Here is a 27,488-nt window from a genome sequence, read left to right as displayed (position 1 = left end):
AGACACTTATTGTACCAGGAGAGAGAGACTAGTTTAACACTTATTATACCAGGAGAGACTAGTTTAACACTTATTATACCAGGTGAGAGACTAGTTTAACACTTATTATACCGGGAGAGACTAGTTTAACACTTATTATACCAGGAGAGACTAGTTGAACACTTATTATACCAGGAGAGACTAGTTGAACACTTATTATACCAGGAGAGACTAGTTGAACACTTATTATACCAGGAGAGACTAGTTTAACACTTGTTATACCAGGAGAGAGAGAGAGACTAGTTTAACACTTGTTATACCAGGAGAGAGAGAGAGACTAGTTTAACACTTATTATACCAGGTGAGAGACTAGTTTAACACTTGTTATACCAGGAGAGAGAGAGACTAGTTTAACACTTATTATACCAGGTGAGAGACTAGTTTAACACATTATACCAGGAGAGACTAGTTTAACACTTGTTATACCAGGAGAGAGAGAGACTAGTTTAACACTTGTTATACCAGGAGAGACTAGTTTAACATTTATTATACCAGGAGAGACTAGTTTAACACTTGTTATACCAGGAGAGACTAGTTTAACATTTATTATACCAGGAGAGACTAGTTTAACACTTGTTATACCAGGAGAGACTAGTTTAACACTTATTATACCAGGAGAGACTAGTTTAACACTTGTTATACCAGGAGAGACTAGTTTAACACATTATACCAGGAGAGACTAGTTTAACACTTGTTATACCAGGAGAGACTAATTTAACACTTGTTATACCAGGAGAGACTAGTTTAACACTTGTTATACCAGGAGAGAGAGAGAGAGACTAGTTTAATACTTGTTATACCAGGAGAGACTAGTTTAACACTTGTTATACCAGGAGAGACTAGTTTAACACTTATTATACCAGGAGAGAGAGAGACTAGTTGAACACTTATTATACCAGGAGAGATTAACACTTATTATACCAGGAGAGAGAGAGACTAGTTGAACACTTATTATACCAGGAGAGTTTAACATTTACTATACCAGGAGAGACTAGTTTAACACTTGTTATACCAGGAGAGACTAGTTTAACACTTATTATACCAGGAGAGAGAGAGAGAGAGAGACTAGTTTAACACTTATTATACCAGGAGAGACTAGTTTAAAAGGAAGTCATTGTTCCCAGTAATTACGACATTTTCCCTCATCTCTAAACTCTATATCACCGTATACCACTGTACATTTGTCATATCTTTGAAATAAAAACAACAGCTTGTAATTGTCTCAGAGTATGTTTTGCTATTACCATGATTGACCCCCAGGGGGTGCACTAGTAGTACACGGATTAGTATACAGACCCACTGCACAGTGAACTAGTACTATATACTATACTACAACAGTACAGAACAGACCCACTCCACAGTGAACTAGTACTATATACTATACTACAACAGTACAGAACAGACCCACTCCACAGTGAACTAGTACTATACTCTACTATATACTATACTACAACAGTACAGAACAGACCCACTCCACAGTGAACTAGTACTATACTCTACTATATACTATAATACAACAGTACAGAACAGACCCACTCCACAGTGAACTAGTACTATACTCTACTATATACTATACTACAACAGTACAGAACAGACCCACTCCACAGTGAACTAGTACTATACTCTACTATATACTATAATACAACAGTACAGAACAGACCCACTCCACAGTGAACTAGTACTATACTCTACTATATACTATACTACAACAGTACAGAACAGACCCACTCCACAGTGAACTAGTACTATACTCTACTATATACTATAATACAACAGTACAGAACAGACCCACTCCACAGTGAACTAGTACTATACTCTACTATATACTATACTACAACAGTACAGAACAGACCCACTCCACAGTGAACTAGTACTATACTCTACTATATACTATACTACAACAGTACAGAACAGACCCACTCCACAGTGAACTAGTACTATACTCTACTATATACTATACTACAACAGTACAGAACAGACCCACTCCACAGTGAACTAGTACTATACTCTACTGTACTGATGTAATACTCCAAGCTACCTAATCCTGGGTTTATTAGTATCTATTACTGATGTAATACTCCAAGCTACCTAATCCTGGGTTTATTAGTATCTATTACTGATGTAATACTCCAAGCTACCTAATCCTGGGTTAAATTCCAAATGGGTCAGTTGACCTGTTCAATGTTCAGATAGAAATATATGATATAGAACAGAAGTGCCTCTGACATGTAGAATAAGGAATCATGTCAGCTCTATTCATGATATTTCTATCTGCTGAGCACAGACCCACTGTTCCACGGTCACAGACAGAGTTTTTTCTGCATCCCAAGTGGGACCCTATTCCTTATATAGAGCACTTTATAGTGAATAGGTTAGAGGTCGACCGATTATGATTTTTCAACGCCGTTGCCGATACCGATTATTGGAGGACCAAAAAATGCCTATACCGATTAATCGGCCGATTGTTATATATATATATAAATATATATAAATAAAATAAATATATATATAAATATATATAAATATATATATATATTTGTAATAATGACAATTACAACAATACTGAATGAACAATGAACACTTTTATTTTAACTTAATATAATACATACATAAAATCAATTTAGTCTCAAATAAATAATGAAACATGTTCAATTTGGTTTAAATAATGCAAAAACAAAGTGTTGGAGAAGAAAGTAAAAGTGCAATATGTGCCATGGTAGAAAGCTAACGTTTAACCTCTCTTGGGGAGGTGGGACTCTACATACATACGACTATTTTACACCATTTTAAAAGGTGCACTTCTCCTTAATGTAACCACATTGTCCGATTTCAAAAAGGCTTTACGGCGAAAGCATAAAGTTAGATTATTGTTAGGACAGGTACAACACAAGAAAAACCACACAGCCATTTTCCAAGCAGGAGAGGGGTCACAAATACCATAAATTCAGCTAAAATGAAGCACTAACCTTTGACGATCTTCATCAGATGACACTCCTAGGACTGAATGTTACACAATACATGTATGTTTTGTTCAATCAAGTTCATATTTATATCCAAAAACAGCATTTTACATTGGCGCGTGATGTTCAGAAAATATTTTGCCTCCAATACTGCCGGTGAATGAGCACAACAATTTACAAAAATACTCATCATAAACGTTGATAAAATATTAAACTGTTATTCAAAGAATTTTAGATGAACATCTCCTTTATGCAACGGCTGTGACAGATTTCAAAAAAGCTTCACGGGGAAAGCACACAATACAGATACCCGCCATTTTGGAGTCATCTAAAATCATAAATGACATTATAAATATTCACTTACCTTTGATGATCTTCATCAAGACGCACTTCCAGGAATCCCGGGTCCACAAAAAATGTTGTTTTGTTCGATAAAAGTCCATAATTTATGTCCAAATACCTCCTTGTTGTTTGCGCGTTCAGCAAGCTACTCCAAATGTAGGAAGTGCGCCCAACATTTCACGACGAACAGTTTTTAAAAAAAGTTATATTTACGTTCGTTGAAACATGTCAAACGTTGTATAGCATCAATCTTTAGGGCCTTTTTAACTTAAAACTTCAATAATATTCCAACCGGACGATTCCAATGTCTTGAAAAACGTTTTGGAACACAGCTACCCCGCACGTGAACGCGCGCCAATGAACTCATGTCCTTTCCTGAGTCACCAACTTCCCGGCCTTCTTGTTCGCTCTCTGTTCACTGCAAAAGCCTGAAACAAGGTTCTAAAGACTGTTGACATCTAGTGGAAGCCTTAGGAAGTGCAAAATGCACCCTAAGTCACTGTGTGTTGGATAGGCAATGACTTGAAAAGACCACAAGCTCCAGATTTCCTGCTTCCTGGTTAGATTTTTCTCAGGTTAAAACAACAGAACATATAACACTAACACTAATGCTCATATTGCTAGGATTAGATTGGAATGACAGTTGTCCAAACTCTCTTTCCCTCCCATCTCCTCCCTCCTCATCTCCTCTTTCCTCTCCCCCTCTCCTCCCTCCTCTCCCCATCTCCTCCCTCCTCTCCCCATCATCTCCCTCCTCTCCCCCTCTCCCCATCTCCTCCTTCCTCTCCCCCTCTCCTCCCTCCTCTCCCCATCTCCTCCCTCCTCTCTCCATCATCTCCCTCCTCTCCCCCTCTCCTCTCCCTCCCCATCTCCTCCTTCCTCTCCCCTCTCCTCCCTCCTCTCCCCATCTCCTCTCCCCCTCTCCCCATCATCTCCCTCCTCTCCCCCTCTCCCCATCTCCTCCTTCCTCTCCCCCTCTCCTCTCCCCCCTCTCCCCATCTCCTCCTTCCTCTCCCCCTCTCCTCCCTCCTCTCCCCCTCTCCTCCCTCCTCTCCCCATCTCCTCCCTCCTCTCCCCATCTCCTCCTTCCTCTCCCCCTCTCCCCATCTCCTCCTTCCTCTCCCCTCTCCTCTCCCCCTCTCCCCATCTCCTCCTTCCTCTCCCCCTCTCCTCCCTCCTCTCCCCCTCTCCCCATCTCCTCCTTCCTCTCCCCCCTCTCCTCCCTCCTCTCCCCCTCTCCCCATCTCCTCCTTCCTCTCCCCCTCTCCTCCCTCCTCTCCCCCTCTCCTCCCTCCTCTCCCCCTCTCCTCCCTCCTCTCCCCCTCTCCCCATCTCCTCCTTCCTCTCCCCCTCTCCTCCCTCCTCTCCCCCTCTCCCCATCTCCTCCTTCCTCTCCCCCTCCTCTCCCCCTCTCCCCATCTCCTCCCTCCTCTCCTCCTCTCCCCCTCTCCTCCTTCCTCTCCCCCTCTCCTCCCTCCTCTCCCCCTCTCCCCATCTCCTCCTTCCTCTCCCCCCTCCTCTCCCCCTCTCCCCATCTCCTCCCTCCTCTCCCCCTCTCCTCCCCCCTCTCCCCATCATCTCCCTCCTCTCCCCCTCTCCTCTCCCCCTCTCCCCATCTCCTCCTTCCTCTCCCCCTCTCCTCCCCCCTCTCCCCATCATCTCCCTCCTCTCCTCCCTCCTCTCCCCCTCTCCTCTCCCCTCTCCCCCTCTCCTCCCTCCTCTCCCCCTCTCCCCATCTCCTCCCTCCTCTCCCCATCTCCTCCCTCCTCTCCCCCTCTCCTCCCTCCTCTCCCCCTCTCCCCATCTCCTCCTTCCTCTCCCCCTCTCCTCCCTCCTCTCCCCATCTCCTCCCTCCTCTCCCCATCTCCTCCTTCCTCTCCCCCTCTCCCCATCTCCTCCTTCCTCTCCCCTCTCCTCTCCCCTCTCCCCATCTCCTCCTTCCTCTCCCCCTCTCCTCCCTCCTCTCCCCCTCTCCCCATCTCCTCCTTCCTCTCCCCCTCTCCTCCCTCCTCTCCCCCTCTCCCCATCTCCTCCTTCCTCTCCCCCTCTCCTCCCTCCTCTCCCCCTCTCCCCATCTCCTCCCTCCTCTCCTCCTCTCCCCTCTCCTCCCTCCTCTCCCCCTCTCCCCATCTCCTCCTTCCTCTCCCCCTCTCCTCCCTCCTCTCCCCCTCTCCCCATCTCCTCTCCCCTCCTCTCCCCCTCTCCCCATCTCCTCCCTCCTCTCCTCCTCTCCCCCTCTCCTCCTTCCTCTCCCCCTCTCCTCCCTCCTCTCCCCCTCTCCCCATCTCCTCCTTCCTCTCCCCCTCTCCCCATCTCCCCCTCTCCTCTCCCCCTCTCCTCCCTCCTCTCCCCCTCTCCTCTCCCCCCTCTCCCCATCTCCTCCTTCCTCTCCCCATCTCCTCCTTCCTCTCCCCTCTCCTCCCCCCTCTCCCCATCATCTCCCTCCTCTCCTCCCTCCTCTCCCCCTCTCCTCCCTCCTCTCCCCCTCTCCTCTCCCCCTCTCCCCATCTCCTCCTTCCTCTCCCCATCTCCTCCTTCCTCTCCCCCTCTCCTCTCCCCCTCTCCCCATCTCCTCCTTCCTCTCCCCCTCTCCTCCCTCCTCTCCCCCTCTCCCCATCTCCTCCTTCCTCTCCCCCTCTCCTCCCTCCTCTCCCCCTCTCCCCATCTCCTCCTTCCTCTCCCCCTCTCCTCCCTCCTCTCCCCCTCTCCCCATCTCCTCCCTCCTCTCCCCCTCTCCTCCCTCCTCTCCCCCTCTCCTCCCTCCTCTCCCCCTCTCCCCATCTCCTCCTTCCTCTCCCCCTCTCCTCCCTCCTCTCCCCCTCTCCCCATCTCCTCCTTCCTCTCCCCCTCCTCTCCCCCTCTCCCCATCTCCTCCCTCCTCTCCTCCTCTCCCCCTCTCCTCCTTCCTCTCCCCCTCTCCTCCCTCCTCTCCCCCTCTCCCCATCTCCTCCTTCCTCTCCCCCTCTCCCCATCTCCCCCTCTCCTCTCCCCCTCTCCTCCCTCCTCTCCCCCTCTCCTCCCTCCTCTCCCCCTCTCCCCATCTCCTCCTTCCTCTCCCCTCTCCTCCCTCCTCTCCCCCTCTCCCCATCTCCTCCCTCCTCTCCCCTCTCCTCCCCCTCTCCCCATCATCTCCCTCCTCTCCCCTCTCCTCTCCCCCTCTCCCCATCTCCTCCTTCCTCTCCCCCTCTCCTCCCCCTCTCCCCATCATCTCCCTCCTCTCCTCCCTCCTCTCCCCCTCTCCTCTCCCCCTCTCCCCCTCTCCTCCCTCCTCTCCCCCTCTCCCCATCTCCTCCCTCCTCTCCCCATCTCCTCCCTCCTCTCCCCCTCTCCTCCCTCCTCTCCCCTCTCCCCATCTCCTCCTTCCTCTCCCCCTCTCCCTCTCCTCTCCCCATCTCCTCCCTCCTCTCCCCATCTCCTCCTTCCTCTCCCCCTCTCCCCATCTCCTCCTTCCTCTCCCCCTCTCCTCTCCCCCTCTCCCCATCTCCTCCTTCCTCTCCCCCTCTCCTCCCTCCTCTCCCCCTCTCCCCATCTCCTCCTTCCTCTCCCCTCTCCTCCCTCCTCTCCCCCTCTCCCCATCTCCTCCTTCCTCTCCCCCTCTCCCCATCTCCTCCTTCCTCTCCCCCTCTCCTCTCCCCATCTCCTCCTTCCTCTCCCCCTCTCCTCCCTCCTCTCCCCCTCTCCTCCCTCCTCTCCCCATCTCCTCCTTCCTCTCCCCTCTCCCCATCTCCTCCTTCCTCTCCCCCTCTCCTCTCCCCTCTCCCCATCTCCTCCTTCCTCTCCCCCTCTCCTCCCTCCTCTCCCCCTCTCCCCATCTCCTCCTTCCTCTCCCCCTCTCCCCCTCTCCTCCCTCCTCTCCCCCTCTCCTCTCCCCCTCTCCCCATCTCCTCCTTCCTCTCCCCCTCTCCTCCCTCCTCTCCCCCTCTCCTCTCCCCCTCTCCCCATCTCCTCCCTCCTCTCCCCCTCTCCCCATCTCCTCCTTCCTCTCCCCCTCTCCCCATCTCCCCCTCTCCTCTCCCCCTCTCCTCCCTCCTCTCCCCCTCTCCTCTCCCCCTCTCCCCATCTCCTCCCTCCTCTCCCCCTCTCCCCATCTCCTCCCTCCTCTCCCCCTCTCCTCTCCCCCCTCTCCCCATCTCCTCCCTCCTCTCCCCCTCTCCCCATCTCCTCCTTCCTCTCCCCCTCTCCCCATCTCCCCCTCTCCTCTCCCCCCTCTCCTCCCTCCTCTCCCCCTCTCCTCTCCTCCTCTCCCCCTCTCCTCCTTCCTCTCCCCATCTCCTCCCTCCTCTCCCCCTCTCCTCTCCCCCTCTCCCCATCTCCTCCTTCCTCTCCCCATCTCCTCCCTCCTCTCCCCCTCTCCTCTCCCCCTCTCCCCATCTCCCCCTCTCCTCTCCCCCTCTCCTCCCTCCTCTCCCCTTCTTCATCAGGTCATTCTCTGACCTGTTCTATCTGATTTAGTACTAATATTGCTAGAATTAGATGATTAATGATAGGTATCTCTCTCTCTCTCTCTCTCTCTGTCACTGTCTCACACAACTTACATACACACACACACACACACACAACCAGTACCCCCAACAACTCAACTCCGGTGGAGGAGAGGAGGCCTCCCCCCTCCCTCGTTTCCTCTGCTGAGGGACGGGGAAGGAAACATGCATGTGTTTAGGAGTCATCTTCAAGTAACAAGCCCTAGTCTGAAGGATTTAATGACAGATGTAAGGAAAGTGTTCGATTCTCCGGTGTCCGGGAGAGAAGGGGGTTCGGAAGCTACTTCGGCTGCGTCAAGACTCCCGTAGTGTGGCAGACTACGCGGTAGATTTTCGCACGTTTGAATCATCGAGGACTGTCAACTCGCCTCCTCCGGAGATCATGCAACTGGGCAGGGCTAGATTGTCTCCTGAGGAACACTTATATAGACTGATCTCCATTCGATGGGGATCCATTGACCTTTTTGCCTGTCCATGACCATTCTCTTGCCTAGTCCTTTTTAGATTATTAAACATTGTAAGACTCCAACCATCTACTTCCTGTGTCTGCATCTGGGTCTGGCCTTGTGTCATGATAACCCGTGGTATATGGTCTGATATACCACAGCTTTCAGACAATCAGCATTCAGGGCTCGAACCAAGTTTATAATTGTAAATAAATCAGGTGCTTAACTATAGACATATTCGAACAGGAGAGTTTGAGTGATGAAAGTTGGACAGTAATTGCAATCACTGTATCAAATATGAATAATATATATATGAACTGAATATGCTTGTCAACAACTATTTGGTTAGGTCAGGGTATGATTTGGGTGGGCCTTCTAGATTATTGTATTTCTATGTTGGCCTGATATGGTTCCCAATCAGAGGCAGCTGTCTTTCGTTGTCTCTGATTGGGAATCATATTTAGGCAGCCTTTTCCCACTGGATTTTTGTGGGATCTTGTTTTTGTATAGCTACTGTGTAGCCTGCAGAACTTTACGTTCGTTTTTTGTATTTTGTTGTTTTGACGGTGTTCGTTTTAATAAAGGAAAAAAAATATTTCGCCTACCACGCTGCACTTTGGTCTCATCCTTCAGACGAACGTAACACCTGTAGCATAGTCTGACTACTGTTACCGTCAACATAATGTGTTCTAACTGAACGGCAATTGCGAAAAGAGCCTTTGATTACTTCCAAATTAATTAAACTAAACTTGTCCATTTAATAATTGCGTAATAACACAAGGCTACAACAACAATAAACTGAAGTTATAGACTATTTATTGAATCAGTTTGCCGGCTCCAGGTAGGCTACACATGCGGCACAAATCGATTTGCAACGACTCCTGTGATATTGTCATTTCAACATATTTTATTGCATCAAACTTCTGTGATTCAAATGTCTTTATTATTTATTTATTATTTATTTATTACTTGATGGCCAACAGAGGAAAATGTTTCATTGAGGACTTTTCCCCTATATAAAGAACCACGTGGTGAATGCACCAATACTGTAAATCGCTCTGGATAAGAGCGTCTGTTAAATGACGTAAATGTAAATGTTAAAAAAATTCCACTGGGGGCAGCCCCCCCCGGAGACCCAAGAACTGACTGAGCATCCATTAAACAACTTCGTTTCATGACGTTTTCTTTAAGCAAAGTAAAAATAAAATAAAAAGAAGGGAAAACGACATCTGTACACTGCTCTTGATAGTATCACTGATCTTTAATAAGCTTTACGAATCGACATGGCAACACAGCAGGACATCCAGATTAGGTTGTGGTGACCTCTACTGGTGAACATGTAAACTGCATTGATTTGAGCTGAGAGCAGCAGCCAAAGTGCATTGATTGATTTAATTGAGCGATTTCATCCTTGGAAACCAGTTTGTGGTCTGGGCTTCTTGCAGGTTGAGTTAGTTCAGTTTCTTTCCCCTTTTTCTGCATTCTAAAAACACGTGCAGGCCTTGGTCAAGATATTTCTCTGATTGTATGCCAAGTGTAATAATGTCTGTGATATCAAATAACTACTTTATTATTGGTCCCGTGTGGCTCAGTTGGTAGAGCGTGGTGTTTGCAACGCCAGGGTTGTGGGTTCAATTCCCACGGGGGACCAGTACGGAGAAAAAAAAAAAAAAAAATGTATGAAATGTATGCATTCACTACTGTAAGTCGCGCTGGATAAGAGCGTCTGCTAAATGACGAATGTAAATTATGTGGATGTATTTTTATAACATTTTTATTTATTTATTATTTAACCTTTATTTAACTAGGCAAGTCAACAAATTCGTATTTACAATGAAGGCCTAGGCCCTAGTCGACCATGCAGTCGCTATAGCAACACTTCCGGGCACGCGAGGATAGTTAAAACTTTTGGCCTCGTTCCAATACTTGAGAACTGTCTCGTAAATCCCGCTCGGTGCTCATGGAGAGGTGCTTGGCCCCCACTCAGGTGCTCCATGTCCTTTCTGACAGCTCTGCTAAAAAAAACAGTCCTTGCAACAACAACAAAAAATAACTAAAAATAAATAAATATGTTTTTTCAAAATTCGCTCCATTCATTAAAATCACAGGTCAAGTCTCACTTTTTCAGATCAAGTCTCACTTTTTCAGGTCAAGTCTCACTTTTTCAGATCAAGTCTCACTTTTTCAAGTCAAGTCTCACTTTTTCAGATCAAGTCTCACTTTTTCAGGTCAAGTCTCACTTTTTCAAGTCAAGTCTCACTTTTTCAAGTCAAGTCTCACTTTTTCAGATCAAATCTCTCGCTAGGACTTATCTGCTGCTGTGGAAAACTACCCTTATAAACTATGAGGTGTGTGTGTGTGTGTGTGTGTGTGTGTGTGTGTGTGTGTGTGTGTGTGTGTGTGTGTGTGTGTGTGTGTGTGTTGTACAGAACTGTGTACAGTGTCTCTCTTCTTTCCAACTCTTGATGCAGTACTGACGTTCGGTACAAATAATTGTATTTTCCCTTTGAAATAACAAGGTGCACTTGATTTAGTGTCCTGTGCATTGATGTACCTTACAGTGGCGGTTCTAGACCATTTCAACTTGGGGGGGGGGCAAAGCTGGGGCCAGTTGTACTGTTAGAGGGGCCAGTTGTACTGTTAGAGGGGCCAAGCTGGGGCCAGTTGTACTGTTAGAGGGGCCAGTTGTACTGTTAGAGGGGCCAAGCTGGGTCCAGTTGTACTGTTAGAGGGGCCAAGCTGGGGCCAGTTGTACTGTTAGAGGGGCCAGTTGTACTGTTAGAGGGGCCAAGCTGGGGCCAGTTGTACTGTTAGAGGGGCCAAGCTGGGGCCAGCTGTACTGTTAGAGGGGCCAGCTGTACTGTTAGAGGGGGGGCCAAGCTGGGGCCAGCTGTACTGTTAGAGGGGCCAGTTGTACTGTTAGAGGGGGGGCCAGCTGTACTGTTAGAGGGGCCAGTTGTACTGTTAGAGGGGGGGCCAGCTGTACTGTTAGAGGGGGGGCCAGTTGTACTGTTAGAGGGACCAGTTGTACTGTTAGAGGGGCCAGTTGTACTGTTAGAGGGGCCAGTTGTACTGTTAGAGGGGGGGCCAAGCTGGGGCCAGTTGTACTGTTAGAGGGGCCAGTTGTACTGTTAGAGGGAGGGGCCAGTTACATTAGACGTTATTGTTGTCATATCGTTTTGCATGTGGTACGATACTGCTGTGTTCCATCCTAAATCCGTCCCTCTAGAAAATGTCTGTGTTAAATTAGTGTTCCGCGTTGCCACTGTCTAATAACGGATGTAAAAAAAAAAAGAACGATAGCAAAAAATGTGTTATGTAAAAATTATTTCATACTTCACATTTAGGGGGGGCCACAAGGGGGTCCAAAGTTGTTGTCACAGGGGCACTGCCCCCCCCCCCTCTTACTGAGTTCCTCACTGAGACCTAGACAACCAGGTGAGGAGAGTTCCTCACTGGGACCTAGACAACCAGGTGAGGAGAGTTCCTTACTGAGACCTAGACCTAGATCTGTCCATTCAGATTCATACTAGGGGGGGCCACAAGGGGGTCCAAAGTTGTTGTCACAGGGGCACTGGCCCCCCCAGAACCGCTAGTGCCTAGGAGACGGGACAGATGTTAGACGTGTTGGTGTGACAACCTGATAAAGAATGAACAGAGGGAGGGAGAGATGAAAGAGAGAGAGTGAGATGAAAGAGGGGGACAAGAGGGGGACAGAGAGAAAGACAGAGTGAGGGACAGAGTGAGGGACAGAGAGAGGGACAGAGAGAGGGACAGAGAGAGAGACAGAGAGAGAGACAGAGAGAGGGACAGAGAGAGAGACAGAGAGAGGGACAGAGAGAGGGAGGAAAGAGAGAGAGTGAGATGAAAGAGGTGGACAAGAGGGGGACAGAGAGAGGGAGAGGGACAGAGAGAGGGACAGAGAGAGAGACAGAGAGAGAGACAGAGAGAGGGACAGAGAAGAAATAAAAATAAAGAGGGAGGGGGACAGAGAGAGGGAGAGGGACAGAGAGAGGGACAGAGAGAGGGAGGAAAGAGAGAGAGTGAGATGAAAGAGGGGGACAAGAGGGGGACAGAGAGAAAGACAGAGTGAGGGACAGAGTGAGGGACAGATAGAGGGACAGAGAGAGAGACAGAGAGAGAGACAGGGAGAGGGACAGAGAGAGGGACAGAGAGAGAGACAGAGAGAGGGACAGAGAGAGAGACAGAGAGAGGGACAGAGAGAGGGACAGAGAGAGGGAAAGGGACAGAGAGAGGGACAGAGAGAGAGACAGAGAGAGAGACAGAGAGAGGGACAGAGAGAGGGAGGAAAGATGAAAGAGAGAGAGTGAGATGAAAGAGGGGGACAAGAGGGGGACAGAGAGAGGGAGAGGGACAGAGAGAGAGACAGAGAGAGAGACAGAGAGAGGGACAGAGAGAGGGAAAGGGACAGAGAGAGGGACAGAGAGAGAGACAGAGAGAGGGACAGAGAGAGGGACAGAGAGAGGGAGGAAAGATGAAAGAGAGAGAGTGAGATGAAAGAGGGGGACAAGAGGGGGACAGAGAGAGGGAGAGGGACAGAGAGAGGGACAGAGAGAGAGAGAGAGAGGGTAGCTCCGTAGTGACATCTAGTGGCCATGGATAAACACTAGAGCATTTTATTTCCCGTATCCATTTATAAACGATGCCGATGCCCAGCAGGTAGGTTCTATTAACTGAGATTGTGGTGGAAACACGGTAGTGTGAGAGATTGATTAATAAAATGACCCGCTAGTGTTGTTTTGTTTTCCCGTCCCCTCCCTGCTCACATAGGAGGGTAAGTGAACAGACCACCTGACCTAATGATGCCGTAAGGATGGTAGCTCTGGTCCACGACGTTACTGCGCATTTCTCCACCACTAAACTACAGTAATGCCCGATGTCCACCAGATGTATTTAAGTGTTGTTTTGCTGGATGTCTAGCCCGCATTTTCCGTAGAATTAATTGAACATTTATGATTTCCGCCGAAACGCAAAGAGTTTGATGCGTCCGGTGGACGTGAGGCGTAACGGGCAGTTAACGCCCTGGACCAGAGCTAGAAGGATTTCTATAACGGTTTGTCGTAACGTGGGCGTCAACATGGACCCACACGCGTTATTATTTAACACCGATTTCCGTTCCATGTCGCGACCAAATCGTCTCGGGACACCGTGGTAATCGGGGTTTTATTCTCTGATTTTCTTCTATCCTCAGAGGTGGGTGAATCTAGAAGAAGAAGGAAAAAATAAAATAAGCTCTTGTGAATTTAAATGGATGAAACGCAACGTTGCTTGGCTACAACGCAGGGAACAGAGAGAGAGAGACACAGAGAGAGAGAGAGAGAGAGAGAGAGGATGTCTATTCAGAAAAGCTTAGAGGTTACTCATGACTGGGTAAAGACAATGTTACAGCAATAACCCGAAGGATGCTTGTCCAAGTCCTAGAGGTTTATTATCATTGTAGCCACGGGAGTTTAGGCTGTTGACCTCTTCATTTCTGTTATTTTGTCAACACACTGCAAGCCACCCCAATTCACATGCAGCGATAGTAGATATATAGGTTAGTGTAACAGTGTTGTGTTTAGGAAACAGTAGATATATATAGTATATAGGTTAGTGTAACAGTGTTGTGTTTAGGAAACAGTAGATATATATAGTATATAGGTTAGTGTTACAGTGTTGTGTTTAGGAAACAGTATATATATATAGTATATAGGTTAGTGTAACAGTGTTGTGTTTAGGAAACAGTAGATATATAGGTTAGTGTTACAGTGTTGTGTTTAGGAAACAGTAGATATATATAGTATATAGGTTAGTGTAACAGTGTTGTGTTTAGGAAACAGTAGATATATAGGTTAGTGTAACAGTGTTGTGTTTAGGAAACAGTAGATATATATAGTATATAGGTTAGTGTAACAGTGTTGTGTTTAGGAAACAGTAGATATATATAGTATATAGGTTAGTGTAACAGTGTTGTGTTTAGGAAACAGTAGATATATATAGTATATAGGTTAGTGTAACAGTGTTGTGTTTAGGAAACAGTAGATATATATAGTATATAGGTTAGTGTTACAGTGTTGTGTTTAGGAAACAGTAGATATATATAGTATATAGGTTAGTGTTACAGTGTTGTGTTTAGGAAACAGTAGATATATAGGTTAGTGTAACAGTGTTGTGTTTAGGAAACAGTAGATATATATAGTATATAGGTTAGTGTTACAGTGTTGTGTTTAGGAAACAGTAGATATATATAGTATATAGGTTAGTGTTACAGTGTTGTGTTTAGGAAACAGTAGATATATATAGTATATAGGTTAGTGTTACAGTGTTGTGTTTAGGAAACAGTAGATATATATAGTATATAGGTTAGTGTAACAGTGTTGTGTTTAGGAAACAGTAGATATATAGGTTAGTGTAACAGTGTTGTGTTTAGGAAACAGTAGATATATATAGTATATAGGTTAGTGTAACAGTGTTGTGTTTAGGAAACAGTAGATATATAGGTTAGTGTAACAGTGTTGTGTTTAGGAAACAGTAGATATATATAGTATATAGGTTAGTGTAACAGTGTTGTGTTTAGGAAACAGTAGATATATAGGTTAGTGTAACAGTGTTGTGTTTAGGAAACAGTAGATATATATAGTATATAGGTTAGTGTTACAGTGTTGTGTTTAGGAAACAGTAGATATATATAGTATATAGGTTAGTGTAACAGTGTTGTGTTTAGGAAACAGTAGATATATATAGTATATAGGTTAGTGTTACAGTGTTGTGTTTAGGAAACAGTAGATATATATAGTATATAGGTTAGTGTTACAGTGTTGTGTTTAGGAAACAGTAGATATATAGGTTAGTGTAACAGTGTTGTGTTTAGGAAACAGTACATATATATAGTATATAGGTTAGTGTAACAGTGTTGTGTTTAGGAAACAGTAGATATATATAGTATATAGGTTAGTGTAACAGTGTTGTGTTTAGGAAACAGTAGATATATATAGTATATAGGTTAGTGTAACAGTGTTGTGTTTAGGAAACAGTAGATATATATAGTATATAGGTTAGTGTAACAGTGTTGTGTTTAGGAAACAGTAGATATATATAGTATATAGGTTAGTGTTACAGTGTTGTGTTTAGGAAACAGTAGATATATAGGTTAGTGTAACAGTGTTGTGTTTAGGAAACAGTAGATATATATAGTATATAGGTTAGTGTAACAGTGTTGTGTTTAGGAAACAGTAGATATATATAGTATATAGGTTAGTGTAACAGTGTTGTGTTTAGGAAACAGTAGATATATAGGTTAGTGTAACAGTGTTGTGTTTAGGAAACAGTAGATATATATAGTATATAGGTTAGTGTAACAGTGTTGTGTTTAGGAAACAGTAGATATATATAGTATATAGGTTAGTGTAACAGTGTTGTGTTTAGGAAACAGTAGATATATATAGTATATAGGTTAGTGTTACAGTGTTGTGTTTAGGAAACAGTAGATATATATAGTATATAGGTTAGTGTAACAGTGTTGTGTTTAGGAAACAGTAGATATATATAGTATATAGGTTAGTGTAACAGTGTTGTGTTTAGGAAACAGTAGATATATATAGTATATAGGTTAGTGTAACAGTGTTGTGTTTAGGAAACAGTAGATATATATAGTATATAGGTTAGTGTTACAGTGTTGTGTTTAGGAAACAGTAGATATATATAGTATATAGGTTAGTGTAACAGTGTTGTGTTTAGGAAACAGTAGATATATATAGTATATAGGTTAGTGTAACAGTGTTGTGTTTAGGAAACAGTAGATATATATAGTATATAGGTTAGTGTAACAGTGTTGTGTTTAGGAAACAGTAGATATATATAGTATATAGGTTAGTGTTACAGTGTTGTGTTTAGGAAACAGTAGATATATAGCCTATAGCCAACGCCCACCCATCTCCGCCTAGCCCTTCAGTTCTAAACCCGAACATAACCCAACAGAAGCGAACGGAACGGAAGCGAACCCGGATCATGCCGTGTACGTGCGAGAACTGGAGACGGTGGATCAGACCTCTCGTGGTCTGTCTCTACGTCGGCCTGCTGCTCGTCGTTCTGCCGCTGTGTGTCTGGGAACTACAGAAGTCTGAGGTGAGATGGAACGAGTCGAAAAATCTACCTTTCATATTTACATTTAAGTCATTTAGCAGACGCTCTTATCCAGAGCGACTTACAAATTGGTGGATTCACCTTATGATATCCAGTGGAACAGCCACTTTACAATAGTGCATCTAAATATTTTAAGGAGGGGGGGGGGGGTTAGAAGGATTACTTTATCCTATCCCAGGTATTCCTTAAAGAGGTTATTCTCCTCAGCTATTCGGCTATGATTTAAAAAAATGTTTTAAACATTTTTAGTCATTTAGCAGACGCTCTTATCCAGAGCAACTTACAGTAAGTAGTGAATGCATACATTTCATACATTTTTTTTTTTTCTTCCCGTACTGGTCCCCTGTGGGAATCGAAACCCACAACCCCGGCGTTGCAAACACCATGCTCTACCAACTGAGCTACACGTAGCCTGATCGTTATTTTGGACTGTCCAGATTGATCGCAACCGCTGGGATGCTGCTGTTGCACAAATGTGTTTGTTTATAAATGGTATCTCCTAGTAAAGCCTGGTTATGTAGTTTAAACTTGGTCTGTTTCAGGTGGGGACCCACAGTAAAGCCTGGTTATGTAGTTTAAACTTGATCTGTTTCAGGTGGGGACCCACAGTAAAGCCTGGTTCATAGCTGGAGTCTTTGTGTTCATGACCATCCCCATCTCTCTGTGGGGGATCCTGCAGCACCTGGTACACTACACACAGCCTGAGCTACAGAAACCCATTATCAGGTAGGAACACACCTGGTTTACACTACACACAGCCTGAGCTACAGAAACCCATTATCAGGTAGGAACACACCTGGTTTACACTACACACAGCCTGAGCTACAGAAACCCATTATCAGGTAGGAACACACCTGGTTTACACTACACACAGCCTGAGCTACAGAAACCCATTATCAGGTAGGAACACACCTGGTTTACACTACACACAGCCTGAGCTACAGAAACCCATTATCAGGTAGGAACACACCTGGTTTACACTACACACAGCCTGAGCTACAGAAACCCATTATCAGGTAGGAACACACCTGGTTTACACTACACACAGCCTGAGCTACAGAAACCCATTATCAGGTAGGAACACACCTGGTTTACACTACACACAGCCTGAGCTACAGAAACCCATTATCAGGTAGGAACACACCTGGTTTACACTACACCTGTTGAAGCTAAAGCCAAATCCCTCAAGGTAAAAACTATTTTTGTAAATGTAGGAAGACCAGATACCACTGATCTTCTCTGTTGTGTTTTTATTTTTACAGGATTCTGTGGATGGTACCCATCTACAGTGTGGACAGTGTAAGGAGAAACTATTGTTACCGTTTCATTATAGTAATACTGTTATAACATATCAATCTGGTCGAAGACCTCTCTCACTGCACAAGAGAACTATGGAACACTAGACTAGAACACAGAGAACTATGGAACACTAGACTAGAACACAGAGCAATATGGAACACTAGACTAGAACACAGAGAACTATGGAACACTAGACTAGAACACAAAGAACTATGGAACACTAGACTAGAACACAGAGAACGATGAAACACTAGACTAGAACACAGAGAACTATGGAACACTAGACTAGAACACAGAGAACTATGGAACACTAGACTAGAACACAGAGAACTATGGAACACTAGACTAGAACACAGAGAACTATGGAACACTAGACTAGAACACAGAGAACTATGGAACACGAGACTAGAACACAGAGAACTATGGAACACTAGACTAGAACACAGAGAACTATGGAACACTAGACTAGAACACAGAGAACTATGGAACACTAGACTAGAACACAGAGAACTATGGAACACTAGACTAGAACACAGAGCAATATGGAACACTAGACTAGAACACAGAGAACTATGGAACACTAGACTAGAACACAGAGAACTATGGAACACTAGACTAGAACACAGAGAACTATGGAACACTAGACTAGAACACAGAGAACTATGGAACACTAGACTAGAACACAGAGCAATATGGAACACTAGAACACAGAGAACTATGAAACACTAGACTAGAACACAGAGAACTATGGAACACTAGACTAGAACACAGAGAACTATGGAACACTAGACTAGAACACAGAGAACTATGGAACACTAGACTAGAACACAGAGAACTATGGAACACTAGACTAGAACACAAAGAACTATGGAACACTAGACTAGAACACAGAGAACTATGGAACACTAGACTAGAACACAGAGAACTATGGAACACGAGACTAGAACACAGATAACTATGGAACACGAGACTAGAACACAGAGAACTATGGAACACTAGACTAGAACACAGAGAACTATGGAACACTAGACTAGAACACAGAGAACTATGGAACACTAGACTAGAACACAGAGCAATATGGAACACTAGACTAGAACACAGAGAACTATGGAACACTAGACTAGAACACAGAGAACTATGGAACACGAGACTAGAACACAGAGAACTATGGAACACTAGACTAGAACACAGAGAACTATGGAACACTAGACTAGAACACAGAGAACTATGGAACACTAGACTAGAACACAGAGAAATATGGAACACTAGACTAGAACACAGAGAACTATGGAACACTAGACTAGAACACAGAGAACTATGGAACACTAGACTAGAACACAGAGAACTATGGAATACTAGACTAGAACACAGAGCAATATGGAACACTAGACTAGAACACAGAGAACTATGGAACACTAGACTAGAACACCGAGTCAGACATTCCATTGGTTTATAAGGTCCTGGAATGGCTGAACATTCTAAGTTCCATTGAGACCTTCGTATCTCTATGGTAACAGGACTAATTGAGGACGGTGTGGTGTTGTCACAAGGCTGGGCTGCTCAAATAGCAGAGTCAACACACACACACACACACACACACACACACACACACAGACACACACAGACACAGACACACACAGACACACACCTACACACCTACACACACAGACACACCTACACACCTACACACACACACACAGACACACACACAGACACACACACAGACCATTTCTTTACATTGGTCACTCCATCAATCAATATGTGCTGGTTGAAATTATATGGATTATAATTATAATTATAAATTATATGAAATTATAACTGCCTTTCTCCCCCTCCTTCCTCTCCCCCTCCCTCCTCCTTCCTCTCCCCTCCTCCCTCTCCCCTCCCCTCCTTCCTCTCCCCTCCTTCCTCTCCCCCTCCTCCTCCTTCCTCTCCCCCTCCTTCCTCTCCCCCTCCTCCCTCTCCCCCTCCCCCTCCTTCCTCTCCCCCTCCCCTTCCTCTCCCCCTCCTCCTCCTTCCTCTCCCCTCCTTCCTCTCCCCCTCCTCCTCCTTCCTCTCCTCCTCCTTCCTCTCCCCCTCCTTCCTCTCCCCCTCCTTCCTCTCCCCCTCCTCCTCCTCCCTCTCCACCTCCTTCCCCCCTTGGACATCTGTGTACCTTGGACTTCATCTTCTTCTTCAGTGGATCGCGCTGCGCTACCCCAGTATAGCCATCTACGTAGACACGTGTAGAGAGTGTTACGAGGCCTACGTCATTTACAACTTCCTCATCTTCCTGTTAAACTACCTCTCTAACCAGTATCCCAGTTTGGTGTTGATGCTGGAGGTTCAGGAACAACAGAAACACCTGCCACCTCTATGCTGCTGTCCACCATGGGCAATGGGAGAGTAAGTGAGGGAGGGAGGAGAGGAGAGGGGAGGGGAGGGAGGGAGGAGAGGGGAGGGGGAGGGAGGAGAGGGAGGGGGAGGGAGGAAGGAGAGGGGAGGGAGGAGAGGGAGGAGAGGGGAGAGAGGGAGGAGAGGGGAGGGGAGGGAGGGAGGAGAGGGAGGAGAGGGAGGAGAGGGGGAGGGGGAGGGAGGAGAGGGAGGGAGGGAGGAGAGGGGAGGGAGGAGAGGGAGGAGAGGGGAGGGAGGGGAGGGGGGAGGGAGGAGAGGGGGGGGGGAGGGAGGAGAGGGAGGGGGGGAGGGAGGAGAGGGGAGGGAGGAGAGGGAGGAGAGGGAGGAGAGGGGAGGGGGGAGGGAGGAGAGGGGAGGGGGAGGGAGGAGAGGGGAGGGAGGAGAGGGAGGAGAGGGGAGAGAGGGAGGAGAGGGGAGGGGAGGGAGGAGGGAGGAGAGGGGAGGGAGGAGAGGGGAGGGGGGGAGGGAGGAGAGGGGAGGGGAGGAGGAGAGGGAGGAGAGGGGAGGGGGGGAGGGAGGAGAGGGAGGGGGGGAGGGAGGAAGGAGAGGGGAGGGAGGAGAGGGAGGAGAGGGGAGAGAGGGAGGAGAGGGGAGGGGGAGGGAGGAGAGGGGAGGGGGAGGGAGGGAGGAGAGGGGAGAGAGGGAGGAGAGGGGAGGGAGGAGAGGGGAGGGAGGAGAGGGGAGGGGGGGAGGGAGGAGAGGGGAGGGAGAGAGGGAGGAGAGGGGAGGGAGGAGGGAGAGGGAGGAGAGGGGAGGGGGAGGGAGGAGAGGGGAGGGAGGAGAGGGGAGGGGGGGAGGGAAAAGAGGGGAGGGAGAGAGGGAGGAGAGGGGAGGGAGGGAGGGGAGAGAGGCAGGGAGGGAGGAGAGGGAAGGAGGGAGAAAGGAGAGGGGGAGTGGAGGTAGGAGAGGGGGAGGGAGGGGGCAATGGGAGAGTAAGTGAGGGAGGGAGGAGAGGGGAGGAGAGGGGAGGGGGGAGGGGAGGAGAGGGGAGGGGGAGGGAGGAGAGGGAGGGAGGGAGGAGAGGGGAGGGAGGAGAGGGAGGAGAGGGGAGGGGGGGAGGGAGGAAGGAGAGGGGAGGGAGGAGAGGGAGGAGAGGGGAGGGGGGAGGGAGGAGAGGGGAGGGGGAGGGAGGGAGGAGAGGGGAGAGAGGGAGGAGAGGGGAGAGAGGGAGGAGAGGGGAGGGAGGAGAGGGGAGGGGAGGAGGGAGAAGAGGGGAGGGAGAGAGGGAGGAGAGGGGAGGGAGGAGAGGGGAGGGGGAGGGAGGAGAGGGGAGAGAGGGAGGAGAGGGGAGGGGGAGGGAGGAGAGGGGAGGGAGGAGAGGGGAGGGGGAGGGAAAGAGGGGAGGGAGAGAGGGAGGAGAGGGGAGGGAGGGAGGGGAGAGAGGCAGGGAGGGAGGAGAGGGAAGGAGGGAGAAAGGAGAGGGGGAGGGAGGTAGGAGAGGGGGAGGGAGGGGGGCAATGGGAGAGTAAGTGAGGGAGGGAGGAGAGGGGAGGAGAGGGGAGGGGGGAGGGGAGGGAGGGGAGGGGGAGGGGAGGGAGGAGAGGGGATGGAGGGAGGAGAGATGGAGGGAGGGGAGGGGAGAGAGGCAGGGAGGGAGGAGAGGGAAGGAGGAGAGGGGGGAGGGAGGGAGGGAGGGAGGAGGGAGGAGAGGGAAGGAGGGAGGGGAGGGAGGAGAGGGGGAGGGAGGGGGGAGTGGAGGTAGGAGAGGGGGAGGGAGGGAGGAGAGGGGGGAGGGAGGGGGCAATGGGAGAGTAAGTGAGGGAGGGAGGAGAGGGGAGGAGAGGGGAGGGGAGGGGAGGGAGGAGAGGGGAGGGAGGAGAGGGAGGGAGGGGAGGGGAGAGAGGCAGGGAGGGAGGAGAGGGAAGGAGGAGAGGGAGGGAGGGAGGGAGGGGAGGGGAGAGAGGCAGGGAGGGAGGAGAGGGAAGGAGGAGAGGGAGGGAGGGAGGGAGGGGAGGGAGGGAGGGAGGGAGGAGGGAGGAGAGGGAAGGAGGGAGGGGAGGTAGGAGAGGGGGAGGGAGGGGGCAATGGGAGAGTGAGGGAGGGAGGAGAGGGGAGGGGGGGAGGGAGGAGAGGGGAGGGAGGGAGGAGAGGGAAGGAGGGAGGGAGGAGAGGGAGGGGGGAGAGGGAGGGAGGGAGGGAGGGAGGGAGGGAGGGAGGGAGGGAGGGAGGGAGGGAGGGAGGGAGGGAGGGAGGGAGGGAGGAGGGAGGAGGGAGGGAGGGGGAGAGGGAGGGAGAGTGGAGGGAGGAGGGAGGGAGGGAGGGAGGGAGGGAGGGAGGGAGGGAGGGAGGGAGGGAGGGAGGGAGGGAGGGAGGGAGGGAGGGAGGGAGGGAGGGAGGGAGGGAGAGTTGGAGTGAGAGGGAGGGAGGAGAGCAGGGAGAGATGGATGAACATGAATACAATGTCTTGATTGGCTGATGGATGTGACTGATTGATGGTTGTGATTGGTTGGTTGATGGATGTGACTGATTGATGGTTGTGATTGGTTGATGGATGTGACTGATTGATGGTTGTGATTGGTTGATGGATGTGACTGATTGATGGTTGTGATTGGTTGATGGATGTGACTGATTGATGGTTGTGATTGGTTGATGGATGTGACTGATTGATGGTTGTGATTGGTTGATGGATGTGACTGATTGATGGTTGTGATTGGTTGGTTGATGGATGTGACTGATTGATGGTTGTGATTGGTTGATGGATGTGACTGATTGATGGTTGTGATTGGTTGATGGTTGTGATTGGTTGATGGATGTGACTGATTGATGGTTAGTTGTGATTGATTGGCTGATGGATGTGACTGATTGATGGTTGTGATTGGTTGATGGTTGTGATTGGTTGGTTGATGGATGTGACTGACTGATGGTTGTGATTGGTTGATGGTTGTGATTGGTTGATGGATGTGACTGATTGATGGTTGTGATTGGTTGGTTGATGGATGTGACTGATTGATGGTTGTGATTGGTTGATGGATGTGACTGACTGATGGATGTGACTGACTGATGGTTGTGATTGGTTGATGGATGTGACTGATTGATGGTTGTGATTGGTTGATGGATGTGACTGACTGATGGATGTGACTGACTGATGGATGTGACTGACTGATGGTTGTGATTGGTTGATGGATGTGACTGACTGATGGTTGTGATTGGTTGATGGATGTGACTGATTGATGGTTGTGATTGGTTGATGGATGTGACTGATTGATGGTTGTGATTGGTTGGTTGATGGATGTGACTGATTGATGGTTGTGATTGGTTGATGGATGTGACTGACTGATGGATGTGACTGACTGATGGTTGTGATTGGTTGATGGATGTGACTGACTGATGGTTGTGATTGGTTGATGGATGTGACTGACTGATGGTTGTGATTGGTTGATGGATGTGACTGACTGATGGTTGTGATTGGTTGATGGATGTGACTGATTGATGGTTGTGATTGGTTGGTTGATGGATGTGACTGGTTGATGGTTGTGATTGGTTGATGGATGTGACTGATTGATGGTTGTGATTGGTTGATGGATGTGACTGGTTGATGGTTGTGATTGGTTGATGGATGTGACTGATTGATGGTTGTGATTGGTTGATGGATGTGACTGACTGATGTTTGTGATTGGTTGATGGATGTGACTGACTGATGGTTGTGATTGGTTGTCTCTCCTCTGTCAGGGTGTTGCTGTTCCGCTGTAAGCTGGGGGTTCTACAGTACACCGTCGTCAGGCCCGTAACTACAGTGATAGCACTGTAAGTACAGCACTAACCCTGTAGTATATTAGGCATTACAAAATACAGAAATACAGAACAGGAAAGGTTGATCAGGTTACAATGTTTTTCTGATCCCCTCTCTTTCTCCCATCTCTCACTCTCTCTCTCCTTCCTCCCCCCTTCCTCCCCCTCTCTCTCTCTCTCCTTCCTCCCCCTCTCTCTTCTCTCTCTCTCTCCTTCCTCCCCCTCTCTCTCTCTCTCCTTCCTCCCCTCTCTCTCTCTCTCTCCTTCTCCTTCTCTCCTTCCTCCCCCCTCTCTCTCTCTCCTTCCTCCCCCTCTCTCTCTCTCTCTCTCCTTCCTCCCCCTCTCTCTCTCTCTCCTTCCTCCCCCCCTCTCTCTCTCTCTCCTTCTCCCTCTCTCTCTCCTTCCTCCCCTCTCTCTCTCTCTCCTTCCTCCCCCTCTCTCTCTCTCTCCTTCCTCCCCCTCTCTCTCTCTCTCCTTCCTCCCCCTCTCTCTCTCCTTCCTCCCCCTCTCTCTCTTTCTCTCCTTCTCCCCTCTCTCTCTCTCCTTCCTTTCCCCCCTCTCTCTCTCTCTCTCTCCTTCCTCCCCCTCTCTCTCTCTCTCTCTCCTTCCTCCCCCTCTCTCTCTCTCCTTCCTCCCCCTCTCTCTCTCTCTCTCTCTCTCTCCTTCCTCCCCCTCTCTCTCTCTGTAGTGCCTGTCAGTTGTGTGGCGTGTATGACGAGGGAAACTTCAGCAACAGGAATGCCTGGACCTATCTGGTCCTAGTCAACAATATCTCTCAACTGGTGAGACCTCACACACCTGGTCCTAACCTGGTCCTAGTCAACAATATCTCTCAACTGGTGAGACCTCACACACCTGGTCCTAACCTGGTCCTAGTCAACAATATCTCTCAACTGGTGAGACCTCACACACCTGGTCCTAACCTGGTCCTAGTCAACAATATCTCTCAACTGGTGAGACCTCACACACCTGGTCCTAACCTGGTCCTAGTCAACAATATCTCTCAACTGGTGAGACCTCACACACCTGGTCCTAACCTGGTCCTAGTCAACAATATCTCTCAACTCACACACCTGGTCCTAACCTGGTCCTAGTCAACAATATCTCTCAACTCACACACCTGGTCCTAACCTGGTCCTAGTCAACAATATCTCTCAACTGGTGAGACCTCACACACCTGGTCCTAACCTGGTCCTAGTCAACAATATCTCTCAACTGGTGAGACCTCACACACCTGGTCCTAACCTGGTCCTAGTCAACAATATCTCTCAACTCACACACCTGGTCCTAACCTGGTCCTAGTCAACAATATCTCTCAACTGGTGAGACCTCACACACCTGGTCCTTTCTACATTGTAGAATAATAGTGAAGACATCAAAACTATGAAATAACACATATGGAATCATGTAGTAACCAAAAAAGTGTTAAAACAAATCAAAATATATTTAAGATTTGAGATTCTTCAAATAGCCAATTCTAAATAAATCACAGACAGTGTCACCAGAAAAGCACCCCCACACCATCACACCTCCTCCATGCTTCACAATACACATACGCAGATCATCCGTTTACCCACAACGACGGTTTGAACCAAAAATCTCCAATTTGGACTCCAGACCAAAAGACAGATTTCCACCGGTCTAATGTCCATTGCTCGTGTTTCTTGGTCCAAGCAAGTCTCTTCTTATTATTGGTGTCCTTTAGTAGTGGTTTCTTTGCAGCAATTCAACCATGAAGGCCTGATTCTCGCAGTCTCCTCTGAACAGTTGATGTTGAGATGTGTCTGTTACTTGAACTCTGTTAAGCATTTATTTGGGCTGCAATTTCTGAGGCTGGTAACTCTAATGAACTTATCCTCTGCAGCAGAGGAAATTCTGAGTCTTCCTTTCCTGTGGCGGTCCTCATGAGAGCCAGTTTCATCATAGCGTTTGATGGTTTTTGCAACTGCACTTAAAGAAACTTTCAAAAGTTATTGAAGTGTTCCGTATTGACTGACCTTCATGTCTTAAAGTAATGATGGACTGTCGTTTCTCTTTGCTTATTTGAGCTGTTCTTGCCATAATATGGACTTGATCTTTTACCAAATAGGGCTATCTTCTGTATACCACCCCTGCCTTGTCACAACGCAACTGATTGGCTCAAACGCATTAAGAAGGAAAGAAATTCCACAAATTAACTTTTAACAAGGCACACCTGTTAATTGAAATGCATTCCAGGTGACTACCTCATGAAGCTGGTTGAGAGAATGCCAAGAGTGTGCAAAGCTGTCATCAAGGCAAAGGGTGGCTACTTTGAAGAATCTCAAATATAAAATCTATTTTGATTTGTTTAACACTTTTTTGGTTACTACATGATTCCATATGTGTTATTTCATAGTTTTGATGACTTCACTATTATTCTACAATGTAGAAAATAGTAAAAAATAAAGAAAAACCCTTGAATGAGTAGTAGGTGTTCTTAAAGCTTTTGACCGGTAGTGTATGTCTATATACAGTGTTGTAAAATCACTGTGGTTTATCAAAATTGGATTTGTTTTCGAATTCTTTGTGGGTCTGTGTAATCTGAGGGAAATATGTGTCTCTGATATGGTCATACATTTGGCAGGAGGTTAGGAAGTGCAGCTCAGTTTCCACCTCATTTTGTAGGCAGTGTTGCACATAGCCTGTCTTCTCTTGAGAGCCAGGTCTGCCTACGGCGGCCTTTCTCAATAGCAAGGCTAATGCTTACTCTCTCTCTCTCTCTCTCTGTCTCTCTCTCTCCAGTTTGCCATGTATTGTCTGGTGCTGCTGTATAAAGCCTTGAAGGATGAACTGAGTCAGATTAGACCTGTCGGGAAGTTCCTCTGTGTTAAAATGGTCGTCTTCGTCTCGTTCTGGTAAGAGGAGGAGGGATGCGTGTTTTCAGTGAATCAAGAATGTCTATTAGAACACATGACCTGGGTTTTTTCTGACTGTTGCTTAGCGTTGTGTGTGAGTGCTGGGTACCACAAAAGGAGAAAGGCAACAATTCTCTCTCTCTCTCTCTCTCTCTCTCTTCCTCTCTCTCTCTCTCTCTCTCTCTCTCTCTCTCTCTCTCTCTCTGTCTCTCTCTCTCCCTCTCTCTCTCTCTCTCTCTCCCTCTCTCTCTCTGTCTCTCTCTCTCTCTCTCTGTCTCTCTCTCTCTCTTTTTTCTCTCTCTCTCTCTCTCTCTCTCTCTCTCTCTCTGTTCTCTCTCTCTGTCTCTCTCTCTCTCTCTCTCTCTCTCTCTCTCTCTCTCTCTCTCTTCCCGTCTCCCTCGACTCTCTCTTTCCCTCCCTCCCTCTCTCTTTCTCTCCCATCCCTCCATCTCTCCAGGCAGGCAGTGTTGATAGCTATACTGGTGAAAGTCGGAGTGATCTCTGATAAACACACCTGGGACTGGGACAGTGTTGAGGCTGTAGCCACTGGACTACAGGTACACACACACACACACACACACACACACACACACACACACACACACACACACACACACACACACACACACACACACACACACACACACACACACACACACACACACACACCTAACCCTTCCACACCCCGACAATACATCTGTGTAGAGATGTTTCCACTACACTACAGCTGTACCTATAAACCCACCTCTCTAACTCTCTCTCTCTCTCTCTCCCTCCCTA

At 47.7% G+C, this 27,488-nt stretch overlaps 1 protein-coding gene across 3 annotated transcripts in view; it reads left to right on the top strand.

Moving 5' to 3' along the window:
- Positions 1-13,081: 13,081 nt before the first annotated feature.
- The window catches only part of LOC106608418 (transmembrane protein 184C), a 19,515-nt gene continuing 5,108 nt past the window's right edge, over positions 13,082-27,488 (top strand). Inside the window, exons 1-9 of one of the 3 annotated variants that reach the window (XM_045721405.1) lie at positions 13,082-13,482; positions 16,246-16,392; positions 17,006-17,136; positions 17,673-17,709; positions 19,889-20,094; positions 23,773-23,847; positions 24,521-24,614; positions 26,596-26,708; positions 27,166-27,265. In XM_045721405.1, the coding sequence (XP_045577361.1) occupies positions 16,276-16,392; positions 17,006-17,136; positions 17,673-17,709; positions 19,889-20,094; positions 23,773-23,847; positions 24,521-24,614; positions 26,596-26,708; positions 27,166-27,265 (873 nt within the window). In that variant the 5' untranslated portion in view covers positions 13,082-13,482; positions 16,246-16,275. Of the gene's footprint in view, positions 13,483-16,245; positions 16,393-17,005; positions 17,137-17,157; positions 17,543-17,672; positions 17,710-19,888; positions 20,095-23,772; positions 23,848-24,520; positions 24,615-26,595; positions 26,709-27,165; positions 27,266-27,488 lie in introns of those variants that run through there. The other 2 variants (XM_045721406.1, XM_045721407.1) reach the window with 2 other exon arrangements.

Source organism: Salmo salar, chromosome ssa07, assembly GCF_905237065.1.
Source record: "Salmo salar chromosome ssa07, Ssal_v3.1, whole genome shotgun sequence".
In the NCBI taxonomy this organism is placed as follows: domain Eukaryota; kingdom Metazoa; phylum Chordata; class Actinopteri; order Salmoniformes; family Salmonidae; genus Salmo; species Salmo salar.
The sequence above is the reverse complement of the archived record's forward strand: the minus strand, read 5'-3'. Positions and strand labels throughout refer to the sequence as shown.